This window comes from Coregonus clupeaformis, chromosome 20, assembly GCF_020615455.1.
Source record: "Coregonus clupeaformis isolate EN_2021a chromosome 20, ASM2061545v1, whole genome shotgun sequence".
Classification (NCBI taxonomy): Eukaryota; Metazoa; Chordata; class Actinopteri; order Salmoniformes; family Salmonidae; genus Coregonus; species Coregonus clupeaformis.
The window spans coordinates 27,632,963-27,650,305 of record NC_059211.1 but is presented as its reverse complement, the minus strand read 5'-3'; the positions used below and the strand labels follow the sequence as shown (position 1 = coordinate 27,650,305).

Sequence of the window (17,343 nt, the reverse complement as noted above, 5' to 3'; positions counted from 1 at the left end):
CTATTGTAGCCTAAACACACACACACCCCTTCTGCCCCACTAAACAGCTGATTCAAATAATTAAAGCTTGATGATTAGTTGATTATTTGAATCAGTTGTGTAGTGCTAGGGCAAAAACCAAAATGTGCCCCCCTTGGGGTCCCAAGGACCAAGTCTGCTCTCTCTCTTCCTATTTGTGGAACCACGAATGTGCCACTACTGAGGGTGTCCCCATATTCCACTCTGCCCCGCTCCCTGAACTTTCCCTGACTTCCTCAACAGAGTGTAAGACAGGTGGCTCACTAGAGCACAGCACAGATCACAGACACACACACACACAGACACACACAGATGCACACACAGACAAGGCTAAATAGTCTCACTTCATTGGACACCTCACAGACAGGCTGGGCTAACAGGCTTGTTCTACTGTGGCATCAATGAGGGTTTAACAACTCTGTCTCCTCTCCTCCTCCTCATCCCCCTCTTCTCCGCTCTGCTATTCGTCTGTCTGATGAAATGTTCATGCAGTGTTCTATTACCCACAAAGCCCAGAGAGAACAAGAACAAGCTCATGTACACACAATCTCTCTCTCTCCCTCTCGCTGACCTCCTCTCTCTCACTCCCTTCTTCACACTCTATTTTCCCTGTTTCTGTATCTCTCTCTGTTGCTCTCTGTGTATCTCTCTGTGTATCTCTCTCTGTTTCTCTCTCTGTGTTTCTCTCTGTATCCCTCTCTGTTTCTCTCTGTATCTCTCTCTGTATCTCTCTCTGTTTTTCTCTCTGTCCTTGACTTTATCGTCTCAGTCTAAACACTAACTCCTCTCCTTAGCTCTCTCTCTCTCTCTCTCTCTCTCTCTCTCTCTCTCTCTCTCTCTCATCTCTCCTCTCTCCTCTCTTTCTCTCCAGGCATGGTTCTGTGAGAGGAGAGGCCGCAGAGGCAGGTGGCATGCCAAAGGACAGGGTTCGTTTTCCGGTCAATTCGTCTGATCTTTCCCCCTGTCTCTGTGTGTCCCTGGAGCTCAGGGCTCAGGTGGAGGCACAGAGGCACACTGCCGCCTCAGCAGCACACCACGCTGCAGCAAGGCAGAGGCTCCTCACATATCATGGCACCAGCTGAAACCACCACACTGACTGAGCTATACAGATATCTGCCACCAGTAAAACCCCCTTACAGCCACAGAGGTTACAATGGGCTTTCAAAGGCAAAGCTATAATGATATGTTAGTACCTTGCAATTCTTTCTAAGTGCATTTCCACTAGAACTCATAATAGCCACCTCAAATGTACATAGATATTAGATAACAGAATGAAATGGTTCATGCTACATAACTAAAAATAACTTTCAAATGTGCAGCAATGTCATTCCATAGTACAATGTCATTCCATTCCTCAACTGCTCTGTGAATTATTGGAAATACAGTTTTCTGATGTTAACAAAGTCTAAGGATATCTGTGGTTAAATGGGTCAGAATATGTCACGTGTACCCCAGGTGTTTCAGTCAGAATGTACATGAACTATAGCGATATCAACGGTCAGTCCCAGCTTCCGAAATATAAAATTGCAAAATAGGATGAACGCAGAATCGGACTACAATGATATAAAGAACTACTGCTCTCACCAGGGAGGGAGTCTCAATACCAGCTTCTGAGCCAGTGCCAGAGACAGACAGGCAAACAGATAGCACGGCAGACAGAGGCAGCAGACAGCATACAGCAGGCAGAGGGCTGCTGCTTCTTGATCCACTCCCTCCTCCACCGGCTCCACTATACCGGATAACAGCAGGCCAGCAGGCCAGCAGCAGGCAGCAATCTCCTGCCTCGCTTTCCACTCTGTCTCTCCCTCCACTCCACAGGCCAGGCTGCTACAGACCAGCAGGCGGCAGTAGGCAACTAAGGGTTTTTTCTGCATTGAAAAGTCTTGGGCGGGCCGCCTAAGTGTTTTTTTGGGCCGCCAAAGTTCAAACAGTAATATAGAGTATATATATATTATGTAGAAAAGATAATGGAGCTATATATTTGTTTAATAAGATCATCTTTGAGAACTAACAATCACCTAAATAAAAGCTGGGGTGTCACACCACCTAAGCCTCATCTTGATCCAGAAAGAAACTCTGCAGCAGGCCTCTCTCTCTCTCTCTCTCTCTCTCTCTCTCTCTCTCTCTCTCTCTCTCTCTCTCTCTCTCTCTCTCTCTCTCTCTCTCTCTCTCTCTCTCTCTCTCTCTCTCTCTCTCTCTCTCTCTCTCTCTCTCTCTCTCTCTCTCTCTCTCTCTCTCTCTCTCTCTCTCTCTCTCTCTCTCTCTCTCTCTCTCTCTCTCTCTCTCTCTCTCTCTCTCTCTCTCTCTCTCTCTCTCTCTCTCTCTCTCTCACTCCCTCCCTCCACTCCCTCCCTCCCATCCCTCCCTCCCTCCACTCCACTCCCTCCCTCCTCCCTCACTCCACTCCACTCCACTCTTTCTCTCTCTCCACACGCTCTGGCCCTGCCTGATGTTAGCCTGCTGCTGTCCTGTGGAGCCCAAACACAGCTCAACCATGCAGGGGAGAAACAAGCCTCTGGGAAGACAGATACAACTCAAGAGCTCTGTTTATTCACTGTCCACAGTGTTTAGGCTTGACTGTCTTCAGGGATTATTGAAACAAGATGCAGATAGAGACATGAGGGAGAGGAATAGTAGTATTGTGTGGATGGATATGCTGTGGTGAATGTAATAAATATACTTATATTTCAAATATACTTATATTTCCACTTTAAGTTGCCAGTAGTCTTTTCTTCTCAATCAGCTTTGATAATAACAAAGTAATAATTGTTTACATTTACGTCATTTAGCAGATGCTCTTATCCAGAGCGATTTACAGTAGTGACTGCATACATTTTCATTAATTTGTCATACTGGTCCCCCGTGGGAATCGAAGCCTTTACCCTGGCCACAAGCACCATGCTCTACCAACTGAGCCACACGGGACAACACCCCCACATGATCTGTGGGCGTGTGGTGAAAGTGATTTGTAACTGTCTGAATAGAGATTGTGCTCCACTACAGTGTGTAACCAGGCATCATGCTGTTCTAATGACCACCCTTCAGCAGGAGGCAGCTAGATCTAAAACATACAGCCAGACAGCTAGATCTAAAACATACAGCCAGACAGCTGGATCTAAAACAGACAGCCATACAGCTAGATCTAAAACATACAGCCAGACAGCTGGATCTAAAACAGACAGCCAGACAGCTAGATCTAAAACATACAGCCATACAGCTAGATCTAAAACATACAGCCATACAGCTAGATCTAAAACATACAGCCAGACAGCTAGATCTAAAACAGACAGCCAGACAGCTAGATCTAAAACATACAGCCATACAGCTAGATCTAAAACATACAGCCAGACAGCTAGATCTAAAACAGACAGCCAGAGAGCTAGATCTAAAACAGACAGCCAGACAGCTAGATCTAAAACAGACAGCCAGACAGCTAGATCTAAAACATACAGCCAGACAGCTAGATCTAAAACATACAGCCATACAGCTAGATCTAAAACATACAGCCAGACAGCTAGATCTAAAACAGTCAGCCAGACAGCTAGATCTAAAACAGACAGCCAGACAGCTAGATCTAAAACATACAGCCAGACAGCTAGATCTAAAACAGACAGCCAGACAGCTAGATCTAAAACATACAGCCAGACAGCTAGATCTAAAACATACAGCCAGACAGCTAGATCTACAACAGTCAGCCATACAGCTAGATCTAAAACAGACAGCCAGACAGCTAGATCTAAAACATACAGCCAGACAGCTAGATCTAAAACAGACAGCCAGACAGCTAGATCTAAAACAGACAGCCAGACAGCTAGATCTACAACAGTCAGCTAGATCTAAAACATACAGCCAGACAGCTAGATCTAAAACATACAGCCAGACAGCTAGATCTAAAACAGACAGCCAGACAGCTAGATCTAAAACAGACAGCCAGATAGCTAGATCTACAACAGTCAGCCAGACAGCTAGATCTAAAACATACAGCCAGACAGCTAGATCTAAAACAGACAGCCAGAGAGCTAGATCTAAAACAGACAGCCAGACAGCTAGATCTAAAACAGACAGCCAGACAGCTAGATCTAAAACAGACAGCCAGACAGCTAGATCTAAAACATACAGCCATACAGCTAGATCTAAAACATACAGCCAGACAGCTAGATCTAAAACAGTCAGCTAGATCTAAAACAGACAGCCAGACAGCTAGATCTAAAACATACAGCCAGACAGCTAGATCTAAAACAGACAGCCAGACAGCTAGATCTAAAACATACAGCCAGACAGCTAGATCTAAAACATACAGCCAGACAGCTAGATCTACAACAGTCAGCCATACAGCTAGATCTAAAATAGACAGCCAGACAGCTAGATCTAAAACATACAGCCAGACAGCTAGATCTAAAACAGACAGCCAGACAGCTAGATCTAAAACAGACAGCCAGACAGCTAGATCTACAACAGTCAGCTAGATCTAAAACATACAGCCAGACAGCTAGATCTAAAACATACAGCCAGACAGCTAGATCTAAAACAGACAGCCAGACAGCTAGATCTAAAACAGACAGCAAGATAGCTAGATCTACAACAGTCAGCCAGACAGCTAGATCTAAAACAGACAGCCAGATCTAAAACAGACAGCCAGCCAGCTAGACAGCTAGATCTAAAACAGACAACCAGTCAGCCAGACAGCTGGATCTAAAACATACAGCCAGACAGCTAGATCTAAAACAGACAGCCAGATCTAAAACAGACAGCCAGACAGCTAGATCTACAACATACAGCCAGACAGCTAGATCTAAAACAGACAGCCAGATCTAAAACAGACAGCCAGACAGCTAGATCTACAACAGTCAGCCATACAGCTAGATCTAAAACAGACAGCCAGACATCTAGATCTACAACAGACAGCCATACAGCTAGATCTAAAACAGACAGCCAGACAGCCAGATCTAAAACAGACAGCCAGACATCTAGATCTACAACAGTCAGCCAGATAGCTAGATCTAAAACAGTCAGCCAGACAGCTAGATCTACAACAGTCAGCCAGATAGCTAGATCTAAAACAGTCAGCCAGACAGCTAGATCTACAACAGTCAGCCAGATAGCTAGATCTAAAACATACAGCCAGACAGCTAGATCTAAAACAGACAGCCAGACAGCTAGATCTAAAACAGACAGCCAGATAGCTAGATCTAAAACAGTCAGCCAGACAGCTAGATCTACAACAGTCAGCCAGACAGCTAGAGCTACAACAGTCAGCCAGACAGCTAGAGCTACAACAGTCAGCCAGACAGCTAGATCTAAAACAGACAGCCAGATAGCTAGATCTAAAACAGTCAGCCAGACAGCTAGATCTACAACAGTCAGCCAGACAGCTAGAGCTACAACAGTCAGCCAGACAGCTAGATCTACAACAGTCAGCCAGACAGCTAGATCTACAACAGTCAGCCAGACAGCTAGATCTACAACAGTCAGCCAGACAGCTAGATCTACAACAGTCAGCCAGACAGCTAGAGCTACAACAGTCAGCCAGACAGCTAGAGCTACAACAGTCAGCCAGACAGCTAGATCTACAACAGTCAGCCAGACAGCTAGCTTCTACACCCAGGCTCAGAGTTAGGCAGTCAGGCAGGCTGCACCGCTCAGCTCCCTGCCAGCTATTTCAGTCCTCTTAGGGAGCTACTCAGGGAGTAGAATACCCATTATATCAATACTAATAATGATATCTTCAAAATAATGTATATGTATGAAGGCTTGTGTATTTGTGTTTGTTTGTACGTTGGGTTTTGTGTGTGTTTGTGCATGTGATATTGAGTGTGTGTTGTGTGTGCATGGTGGTGATGAACTTGACTCACGCAGCAGTCCTATCCAGGAGAGGGGTGTGACACACACACCACTTGCATGAGTCTCACCTGTTCCAGAGAGGCTGTAAATAATTGAACAGCTTAACTGATAGCAGGAGGTGAATGGGTAGTTTGACGCCTCATCCTCCCCCGCCCCCTCCCCTAATCCTCCCCTCACCCTGTATTCTGCCCCATTCTCATATGTTTCTACTTAACCTTTATTTTTGCAGGTTAGTCTCACAGAGATTAAATCTCTTTTGCAAGAGAGGCCTGGTTGATTGAACAGAAACCCTCTACCCAGTGCATTTGGAAAGTATTCAGACCCCTTCCCTTTTTCCACATTTTGTTACGTTACAGCCTTATTCGAAAAATGATTAAATAAAAACATGTTCTCATCAATCTACACACAATACCCCATAATGACAAAGCGAAAACAGTATTTCTGTTAAAAAACAGAAATACCTTATTTACATAAGTATTCAGACCCTTTGCTATGAGACTTGAAATTGAGCTCAGGTGCATTCTGTTTCCATTGATCATCCTTGAGATGTTTCTACAACTTGATTGGAGTCCACCTGTGGTAAATTAAATTGATTGGACATGATTTGGAAAGGCACACACCTGTCTATATAAGGTCCCACAGTTGACAGTGCATGTCAGAGCAAAAACCATGCCATGAGGTCGAAGAAATTGTCCGTAGAGCTCTGAGACAGGATTGTGTCGAGGCACAGATCTGGGGAAAGGTACCAAAAAAATTCTGCAGCATTGAAGGTCCCCAAGAACACAATGGCCTCCATCATTCTTAAACGGAAGAAGTTTGGAACCACCAAGACTCTTCCTAAAGCTGAACCTTCCAGAAGGACAACCATCTCTGCAGCACTCCACCAATCAGGCCTTTATGGTAGTGTGGCCAGATGGAAGCCACTCCTCAGTAAAAGCCACATGACAGTACGCTTGGAGTTTGCCAAAAGGCACCTAAAGGACTCTCGACCATGAGAAACAAGATTCTCTGGTCTGATGAAACCAACATTGAACTCTTTGGCCTGAATGCCAAGCGTTACAGCCTTACGTCTGGAGGAAACCTGGCACCATCCCTACGGTGAAGCATGGTGGTGGCAGCATCATGCTGTAGGGATGTTTTTCAGCGGCAGGGACTGGGAGACTAGTCAGGATTGGGGGAAAGATGAACGGAGCAAATTACAGAGAGATCCTTGATGAAAACCTGCTCAAAAGCGCTCAGGACCTCAGACTGGGGCGAAGGTTCATTTTCCAACAGGACAATGACCCTAAGCACACAGCCAAGACAACGCAGGAGTGGCTTCGGAACAAGTCTCTGAATGTTCTTGAGTGGCCCAGCCAGAGGCCGGACTTGAACCCGATCGAACATCTCTGGAGAGACCTGGAAATAGCTGTGCAGCGACGCTCCCCATCCAATCTTACAGAGCTTGAGAGGATCTACAGAGAAGAATGGGGGAAACTCCACAGATACAGGTGTGCCAAGCTTGTAGCGTCAAACCCAAGAAGACTTGAGGCTGCAATCGCTGCCAAAGGTGCTTCAACAACGTACTGAGTAAAGGGTCTGAATACTTATGTAAATGTGATATTTCCGTTTTTTATTTTTAATACATTTGCTTTGTCATTATGGGGTATTGTGTGTAGACTGATGGGGGGGGGAAACAATGTAATTTAATTTAATGTAACAAAATGTGGAAAAAGTCAAGGGGTCTGAATACTTTCCGAATGTACTGTATCCTCCATCACCCGCTCAACCTCCATCTTCTCTCTCTCAACCTGCTTTTCTGCTATATCTTCCCTCCCTACCTCTCTCTATCCCCCTCCCCCTCCCGTTGACCTGAGGGGTGTCAGCAGGGCTGTATATCTGACACCATCCAACCTGGACAAGGACAACATTAAAATGGGGCTAGTCTGGCTCATACTCTACTCACACTACTATAGTGGAAAGCTGTTCATTAAAGATGCTGGGAATGGGCTGGGGCTGGGGTTGACGAGGGGATATGGGAAAATGAGGACTGGATATGGAGAGGATGGGGGATAGCAGATAGGTTACATATGCCAAAGATGGTTTTTCATTTCCATCAACCAGGCAGCCTCCTTATGGTGCAGACAGCAGAGTGGATCTGTCTAAATATATGTTGCTCTCCTGTGTGTGTGGATTCAGGGAAAACCCATTACTCACATGGGAACTGTGGTGCACAGACTGTGTGTGTGTGTGTGTGTGTGTGTGTGTGTGTGTGTGTGTGTGTGTGTGTGTGTGTGTGTGTGTGTGTGTGTGTGTGTGTGTGTGTGTGTGTGTGTGTGTGTGTGTGTGTGTGTGTGTGTGTGTGTGTGTGTGTGTGCGCGCGCGTGCGTGCGTTTTCAAATCAATGGTTTGACGTGCAAAGAAATGCCCTTATAACTTAATATACTGTATATTGGCTAGTTGTAGTATTACGATATGGTCGTACTGCGTAATCAGGAATAGCCCATATCAGACAAACTAAAAAGTTTCATGTGAAGTGTATGTCCACGTAGATAAATAAATGCAAAAGCTTCGCTTCTATTTGTAAGCTACGACAGTAGTAATCTCTACTGGCAAATATTTGCGTACATCGGTCACATTGTAGAAACTATTAACAAAATCGAGGCCACTGTCTAATATCGTTCCTCGCTACATTGTAACTACAATAAATAACACGCCCGGTGCGCGTCCGTAGTTAAATGCCTTTCAGCATTTACGTTGTATAACTGTCATTGTAGGAATTAGACTAATGATGCATTACAAACTACTGCTATTAAACAGTAATATGGATATCGAATGATAGTGGCAGGTCGCATAGCCTCGACAATACTCGCAGCAAAATTAACAGATCTCTCAAACCGTTTAAGCTAATCAGGCCCTATATTTGTTTTGCTGCAAATGAACTACACATAAGTATAGCAAAGTATTGCATTTTAGCACACCTGAAATTATTTTAAACTTCCAGAGAGCCGCAAAATAGTAGCGCAACAAAACAACTTTCACTCCATCTGTCAGAATACATAATAGTGTAGACTACCTGGTTGGTTGTATCTTGTGGCAGGTTTTTAATTAGGATTTTCCTCCTGTTGCTCAGCTCGCGGCGAGTTTTCTCCAGCCTCTTCTCAATTTCCTCCGGTTCCAAATCGGGTAAGTCTCGGAGACTGGTCCCCTCGGATGATGCGACCTCATCCTGCCCGCTCTCCGGGCTGTCAGAATCCCGGAAAGGTGCATTTTCCTGGTTCAGAGAGCGAACGTTCGGCGGCTGGATGGAGGAAGCTGCCGCCATCTTGAGTAGCTGTGATAGAAAGTGAGTGGAGGCAGCGATAGGTAGGCGTCTGTGTTTTTGTCGCTCCCATCTGAATGAGAGAGAGCAGAGCAGACGGGAAAGGTACGCACATGAAGCCAGGCCCGGGCGCGCTACTGTATCCTACGCCGGACGCTTGGCGACCCCAACCGTTTAGAAAAGTAATAAGTAGGCGCTATGAAAACAGTAAAGAGCATTGTATCGCCATCCTGTGGTAGACTATACCCTATGGCTAATGAACTAATGCTACCTGTCAATAAGCACGTTATAGAGAGGCTATATCCAATACAGAGAAGACGACAATCATCTAGCCTACAGGTTGCATAATTCGTTTTATGATAAAGCATAATGCATACATACTCTATTTCAAATAAATATTGCTCAAATATACATTGCTCTCCAACAGACACTCCTTGCAATGTAGGATATAGGCCATAGGCAATACTTTATTTAGCCGTGTGAGTGTGCGTGTGTGGGCCTGTCAGATCTGAATGTATACATTGCAACCCACTTAGGAAACATTTTCTGCACAACTATGTTTATAAAAGGGGAGAAACTAAACCATCATCATGCAAAAATAGGTATGATGCTCCGTTTTCCTTGTGAGATTTTTGGCAGCTCTATAAATAGGGCTACACCATCACAACGAAGGGATGGAAACATCCTACACTCAACAGGCAAATTAAATGACAGTCTTCAGACTGAAGCGGAACTATACCTTGTTTATGCGTAATTACAGCAATCAAACTAACCCACTTCATGTCTGACGGGAGGTTGAATGAAATAATATACCTATTCCATGGATATAGGGCTTAAATGAGTGTTCTCAAAACTGTACTGTATGTGAGCGTACTTGCAAAATGATGTCACAATATCCGGACAGATTGGAAGACATGAATCAATCAACTGGCCTACCTGGTTAAATAAAGGAGAAATACAAAAATGTAAACTGTGTTTTCTCTGAAATGGTCAGTGATGCTTGTCAGCAACAAGATGCTGAAGAGACATGATTTATCCAAATCAGAGATAAACAGAAACTCCCCTCAAGAGAACAATTATCTCTCTCACACACACATACCATTGTATTCCCCTCATGCCATAATAATTCCTCATCAAAATGTGTCACTTTTTTCACCCATGCAAATCAGAGATGTCTTGCACATGTAAAAAGAAAGGCAGGCAATCCAACCAGATACCACCGAGTGGGAGTATGAGAAGAAACAAGGAAACGTCAGCGCTCGATCGTTGGGACCTGTGAGCAGGTGTCAGCGAGTGGCTGAATGGGCAACACAGGAACCTGGGACACATGTTTATGTTATGTAGGCGGACAGACGGAACCTTGAACCCTGAATGGCTGTGAGTGAGGTGCTGTGTGTGTGCATGTGCGTGTGGAGGAGTAAACGTCATCAATCCAGGGACGGAGAGAAAAATGCATCTTCATTGTAGATCTATCTATTTCATCCATTTACATGGTCATTCCTTCCTTGCTTTTAATCCAGGACACTGGATGGTTGTCCTCACCATTCAAGTACACATTTATGGGATTGAAGAACAGAAAATTACATAATGGATTTTGCATGAGCAGAACCCCTATCCTCTCTCACCTACCCAATGCCCTTCAACATAACTGGCCATTAATGGTACATCAGCCTCAACCAGTGGTCCTCCTGGGATGCATAGATGAAGACAAGGAGCAGTAGATGCAAATAAGTATAGGCCTACTTCAGAGTATGCTAGCCTGTTAGTTCATGTATATGCTTACTCCCCAGTTGGCAGGGAATGCCTTGGGTGCACCCAGAATGGCCTGAGGAAACTTGGAGGACAGTGAGAGTGCTCTAATTCAGAGCAGATCCCTGGCAGAGAGATGGAGAAAGAGAGCGAGAGAGGAGCTCTCCACTCTTCTTCTCCATGCTGGCCCTGGCCCATCCTTCAGCACTGCAGAGCAAGCTGGTCCACTTTCCTGTCCTGCTGCGTATGGTCATTCAGGAAAAACGTCCACCATGTCCTTCTCTTTATCTGAAGAAGAAACTTAGTTTAGAAATGTGGAGAGAAGACCTGGTTAGATAGAGGACACAGACTGAATGCCACTTCAGCATTTACCCATTATTCACAACTGCTGAAGTATGTCTGTAGATCTTCCTCATAGACCTATACATCACATTACATACATTGATGCCAAGACATCAATTCATCACTTTAGGCACATGGATTCACCATCTCTAAAGAGACTGAATACAAGGAAACATCTTGAATCTAGATGCATCAAAACATGTCTTCAGATCTACGACTGTTTGGTACAAAATTCTATACGGCAATTCAGATGACCAGAAAGGCTTATAAATAAATATAAATCAATCAAATATATTTATAAAGCCCTTTTTACATCAGCAGATGTCAAAGTGCTATACAGAAACCCAGCCTAAAACCCCAAACAGCAGGCAATGCAGATGTAGAAGCACTACAATGCATAGCTCTTCCCCTACCTCCTCCACAATGAACTACTGCTAAAACACGGTGAAAACAGAGGGCAGTTAGCCTGTGGGATTGAAAGGCCATTGTCTAGTACCGTTCAGTTGACCTAAATTACCTTCCCACCCCAGTCTAATCAAACAACAATAAATATGGGCCTGACACTGAGGCTGGATAAAGGAGCAGGTAATCCCTCCCTATCAGTTAATCCTACTGTATCTGTACTGGCAGGTGGGACATGGTGCCCTACAGACTGACCTAGGAACATCAGATTATGAAATGATCATTCTAGGGGAATCCAGTTGTAGAATGTGTCATTTTGAAGGCCTACTAGGTTGTTGTATTGTGATTGTGTCTGCCATGGGTGGTACTTAAGGTGGCATGTTATTGCTGAACTAAGATGTGATTCATGTGTCTAAACTAAAACGACTGTATGTTGATTTGAATATTGAAGGGAGTAGTACATGATGGTACACCGTGAATTAAATATTGAGGCAGTACATGGTACACAGTGAACTGTAGCATAGTTAATGGAAAATACATTCAAAGGCAAGTGGTTTTAAGTGTAACATACTTTTTTAAAAATCACATTCACATTGCAATAAATCTCCATTTTATAACTGTATATGTTACACTGGAAAACAGGGGAATGACATACACACATTGAAGTTCTTTCAGTACATTAATTAAATTCGGTATACACAAGATTATACTTGCTTACAACAGCTGGTAAATACTGTTCATGCTCTCTCGCGTCAAAAACGTAATTACAATACAGTCCCAGTAAATGGACCTCCTGTTTTTCAGAATCAAACAAAACATCTAAACATCCCACCCACTTATGTTTTGATGCCGTCCAGTTGGAAATATGCACCAACCGACGTCACAAAATCAGGGGGTATATTCCCAGAGCTGTGTAGTGTTATGAGTAACGTCCAGTGCTATCATTTCAGTGGTGGTGGTTATGAACAGGACAGTAGGAGATAACTGTGACTAAAACAGATGACTGCTTTTAACTACAGTGAGAGTAGAACACCACAATATGAGCTACACAACACAACATGTCGTTGGTCATTATCATTCAATGAAAAGGTATTCTAGAACTAAAGTTGGAGTCAATTATACCACTGCGCCACTCGGCACTGCATCGCAGTGCTAGCTGTGCCACTAGAGATCCTGGTTCGAATCCAGGCTCTGTCGTAGCCGGCCGCAACCGGGAGACCAATGGGGCGGCGCACAATTGGCCCAGGGTAGGGGAGGGAAGGGCCGGCAGGGATGTAGCTCAGCTGGTAGAGCATGGCGTTTGCAATGCCAGGGTTGTGGGTTCGATTCCCACGGGGGGCCAGTATGAAAATTAAATTAAAAAATTTATGCAATCACTAACTGTAAGTCGCTCTGGATAAGAGCGTCTGCTAAATGACTAAAATGTAAATGTAAAATGTTATATTTCAATTCAGGAAGTAACCCGATATTCAATTTCTAAGAATTGAAATGAAATTTACCCATACCCTGTCTAGAACTAATCCAAGTCAACGAACAGGGAGAAAGTTCCACTGCAGTCTAAAATAAAATCTCTTCCTGACAATTTATATTGTCTTATGTGACATTTTGACCCTACGTGGCTAAACAAAAATGAGGTTTTTAAAAACGATTGATCTTCAACTTTAAGTGTGTAAAATACAACTATGTCAGTCTGTCTTCCATCCAATATGGACCTAAAGAAAGATAGACCTAATAACATCCAAGGCGTCACAGGGTATATAGTCAGATAGATACCATGAACTGAAAAATATCACAATAAACCCAAATATCTCAGCATAATTTTGAGTACACAATATTTCATTTCCAACATAAAAATATGGAGTGCAACACATGAATAGCTATTTGTGACTTTTAAAAAGGTATGTACACTTTATGCTGTTTAGCTCGGGGGTAAAACAAACACGAGACATTCTTCACCCAAACTAAATGAATACCATACTGACTTGATTTGGAGAAGGTAATCCATGAATCACATGACAAAAAAAAAGTAATCAGGGGGAAATTACTCTTCATCAGAAAATCAGGCGGACTGCTGAAACAAAAATAATTTCATCTCTATTCACTAATTACACTTTCAAAACAATTAAACCATGTAATAACGCCTTCAACGGAGATGCTCTGACCACTTTCATACAATCAGGCCAAACACACACACACACACACCTCTCTTCAACACTGATAGGTCCCACTCAGGCATAGAGACAGAGTCATAGCGTGGCCCACCAGGTCCAGATGTTAGTGTGTAGGGGTCAGATAAGACAGACATTTATTAAAAATATTTTAGTCATTTAGCAGACGCTCTTATCCAGAGCGACTTACAGTTAGTGAGTGACCAACCAATCCCTCTCAGCAGCTCTATACCTTTCTGTTCAGGCAGCTAACAGGGCACTAAAGTGTGGGAATGGCACTTCCTGTGTGTCTGAGTCATTCTGCCAGGGTCCTGGCCTGGCATGGCCCTTCCATATTCAGTCATACAGCATCCTGTTGACACAAACCAGCCCTAGACTGGTGGTTTCCTGGTAGGGTGGATTAGTGGGTGAGTTTCTCAATGTCTTGTTTTCAGCTTGTTCAGTCAGTACAAAGAGTTCAACTCCTTTCACCTTCACAACAATAACAATGATTTTCTGATTCTCAACTGAAAATAATCCAAATGATAACCTGTGTTAGATATGTGCTGAATAACCCCTTCCTCTTCATTGCGGTGACACAGGATATTATATGTCCTTAACAGGAAGTGAGGGGCGTCTGCAGCAGAGACACTCTGTGGTCCATGATCAGCCACTGCGGTTACCTTGGTGACCAGAGTCCATTCAGTTCAGCTGCAGCCACTGTCAGGCGCTCATCTGATCACTCTCAAATCCAGTTCAATAAATAGTAGAAAAATAATCCTTTATTTTTTCTTTGTTATCTTCTTCTTATAAATCTGAGATGCTTTGTTTACACTTTTAAACAAGTTCAGACCCCTTTTGAATAAAAGAGGCCTCCACCACATTCCCCCATGTATCTGAGCAGAGCTATACTGTGCTACAGAAGCTAGTGTTCCTCCAGCAGGGTGCAACAGCGGGGGGTCTGCTCTGTTCTCCCCAGCCCAACTCCTCTCACCCTGGCTGGGCACAGTGGGAGCACACATTGGTGGTGGAGTCTGGAGTTGGTAGTGGTAGTGTTGGATGAATAGCTAGTAGTGGTGTAGCCAGGCTTGGGAGGGGGCTGGTGGGGTTGGAGGAGAGCTGAGGCATGTGTAGGGGTCGGGGTATGAAGGATCAGCACTCTGCGTCCACACTGTGCACAGTGACTGCTGCCTGCAGGTGGTGTGTGTGTGTGTGGAGCTGGTGGTGGGGTGGGTGGCGGTACGGGTGGAACTTGTGGCTGAGCAGTGCCGCCGTCTGAGGGGGCGCGTCCAGATCCAGGTCGTCGTCGTGGTTCCCCACGTCCACGCCGGCCGACAGGGGGTCGTTGTTGCAGGGAGGGTTCTCGCTGTCCTCCTGAGGACTCATGGTGCTGTAACCTGTCGTGACACACAGGAACACACAGACGTTAATACACATTCAATTCACATTTATGTAAAAAACACAGGCATTCATAAAACGAGATAAGGATACAAGCACTTTGTGATAGACCAATAGAGACTTCAGAAGAGAATCAGCATACTTTACACACCAGAGTATACTTACATAGATCTATAATTACAGTTTAGGGAATAACATTCTAAGCCATCACACCTCATTAATGAAATGAATGTGAAATCTCAATCTTTGTAGAAACGTCTGGAGAAAGAGAGCTGTATGTGCAGTGAGTGGTGTGTGTGTGTGTGTACGTTGCACATGGGCTGGTATGAAGGGACGAGCTAATTGAAAGTGTGTGCCCCTGCAGTGGAGAGAAAGAGAGAGCGATAGCCAATCAGAGGGGGATTGCCAACACTTATTTGAATCCATCCCTCCATCTCCAATGCCTCTCCTACTTCCCTCCCTCCATCCATCCATCCATCCATCCATCCATCCATCCTCCACCGACTCCCCGCAGATCACGGATATTAAAGCATCATACATATCTGCCGCATCCGATATTGCCAAAGCCCAACATTTAGCAGCCCTCAGGCACTTTAGTTCTAGAAGATAAAGCATCAACTCTTATAAAACACTAGAACTGTGGAAAGATGTGCCGAGTGTAATGGAAGGTAGGTAGGAGTGGAAGATGGGAGAAGGAGTGGGCATCTATAGGTATCTATCTAAGCGAAACAAAGAGATAATAACAAAAGAAGAACAATATTTACATGGCTCAAAGAGAAGGAATGTAATATCTATTGTTTACAGGAAACTCATTCAACAAGTCTAGATGAAGTTGCATGGAAAAAGGAATGGGGGGGGTGAAATATACTTCTCCCATGGGCTAAGAAACTCAAAAGGGATGATGATATTAATTTCGATCCGAATGTGCAAATTGTCCAAACAGATACGCAAGGTAGATGGATTATTTTAAATATGTTATTGGACCATAAACAGATATGGCTCATTAACCTTTACGGACCAAATAATGATGATTCACACTTCTTTGACAATATATATAATAAATTATCAACCCTGCAAGCAATTCAAGACAATATTATTATGGTGGGGGATTATAATACTGTTTTAAATAGCTCAATGGACCGTAAAGGAAATCACACTACAAACAATCACCCTCATGCTCTTAAGGAAATCATGAATGTCATGGATACATTAGAACTAGTAGATATATGGAGGCTTAAATATCCTGATCTAGTGAGATATACATGGCGGAGACTCAATCAAGCTAGTCGTCTTTACTTCTTTCTTATGTCATTCTCGTTGGCACCAAAAGTTTAAAAAGTGTTGATAGGGGACAGAATGCGGTCGGACCATCATATAATTGGCATATACATTACTCTTACTGAATTTCCACATGGGCGAGGATATTGGAAATGTAATCAAAGCCTATTGGATGATAACTTGTTTTTAACTAGGACAGAGGAATTCATAACTGATTTTTTCCGACATAATATAGGTACAGCAAATCCCTTTATTGTATGGGATACCTTTAAATGTGCCTTTATGCAATTCAGTACTCATCTCGAAAACAAAAGCAATTTAGGTCAAAAGAGTCCATACTAACAAAGGAAATAGAAGGTCTAACAGAACAGATAGATAGCAATAAAAACTAACATAGAGGCTCAGAATGGGCTCCCGAGTGGCGCAGCGGTCTAAGGCACTGCATCTCAGTGCTTGAGGCGTCACTACAGACCCCCGGTTCGATTCCAGGCTGTATCACAACTGGCCGTGATTGGGAGTCCCATAGGGCAGCGCACAATTGGCCCACCGTCGTCCGGGTTTGGCCGGTGTAGGCCGTCATTGTAAATAAGAATGTGTTCTTAACTGACTTGCCTAGTATAAAGGTTAAAATTAAAATTAAAAAAGAATAAATTAGAGGAAAAACCAAAATTAATGGAGAAACTTATTCAAGAAAGATCAAGTGTAATATATTATAAAAATAAAGCAAACTGGATGGAATATGGGGAAAAATGCACCAAATTATTTTTTAATCTTCAGCATTGGAATGCTACCAAAAATAATTTACTGAAACTGGTTACAAATGACGGAGTCACCCATGATTCACCAAATTATATTTTGAAGGAGTAA

At 43.7% G+C, this 17,343-nt stretch overlaps 2 protein-coding genes across 4 annotated transcripts in view; both read right to left on the bottom strand.

The window, feature by feature from the left end:
• The window catches only part of raver2 (ribonucleoprotein, PTB-binding 2), a 125,930-nt gene extending 116,664 nt beyond the window's left edge, over positions 1–9,266 (bottom strand). For both annotated transcript variants that reach the window (XM_041840088.2, XM_041840089.2), the window contains exon 1: positions 8,915–9,266. In XM_041840088.2, coding sequence (XP_041696022.2) covers positions 8,915–9,163 — 249 coding nt within the window. In that variant the 5' untranslated portion in view covers positions 9,164–9,266. The remainder of the gene's footprint in view (positions 1–8,914) is intronic.
• Positions 9,267–13,040: 3,774 nt separating this feature from the next.
• Positions 13,041–17,343, bottom strand: part of cachd1 (cache domain containing 1) — an 86,938-nt gene continuing 82,635 nt past the window's right edge. For both annotated transcript variants that reach the window (XM_041840078.2, XM_041840079.2), the window contains exon 26: positions 13,041–15,197. In XM_041840078.2, the coding sequence (XP_041696012.1) occupies positions 14,953–15,197 (245 nt within the window). In that variant the 3' untranslated portion in view covers positions 13,041–14,952. The remainder of the gene's footprint in view (positions 15,198–17,343) is intronic.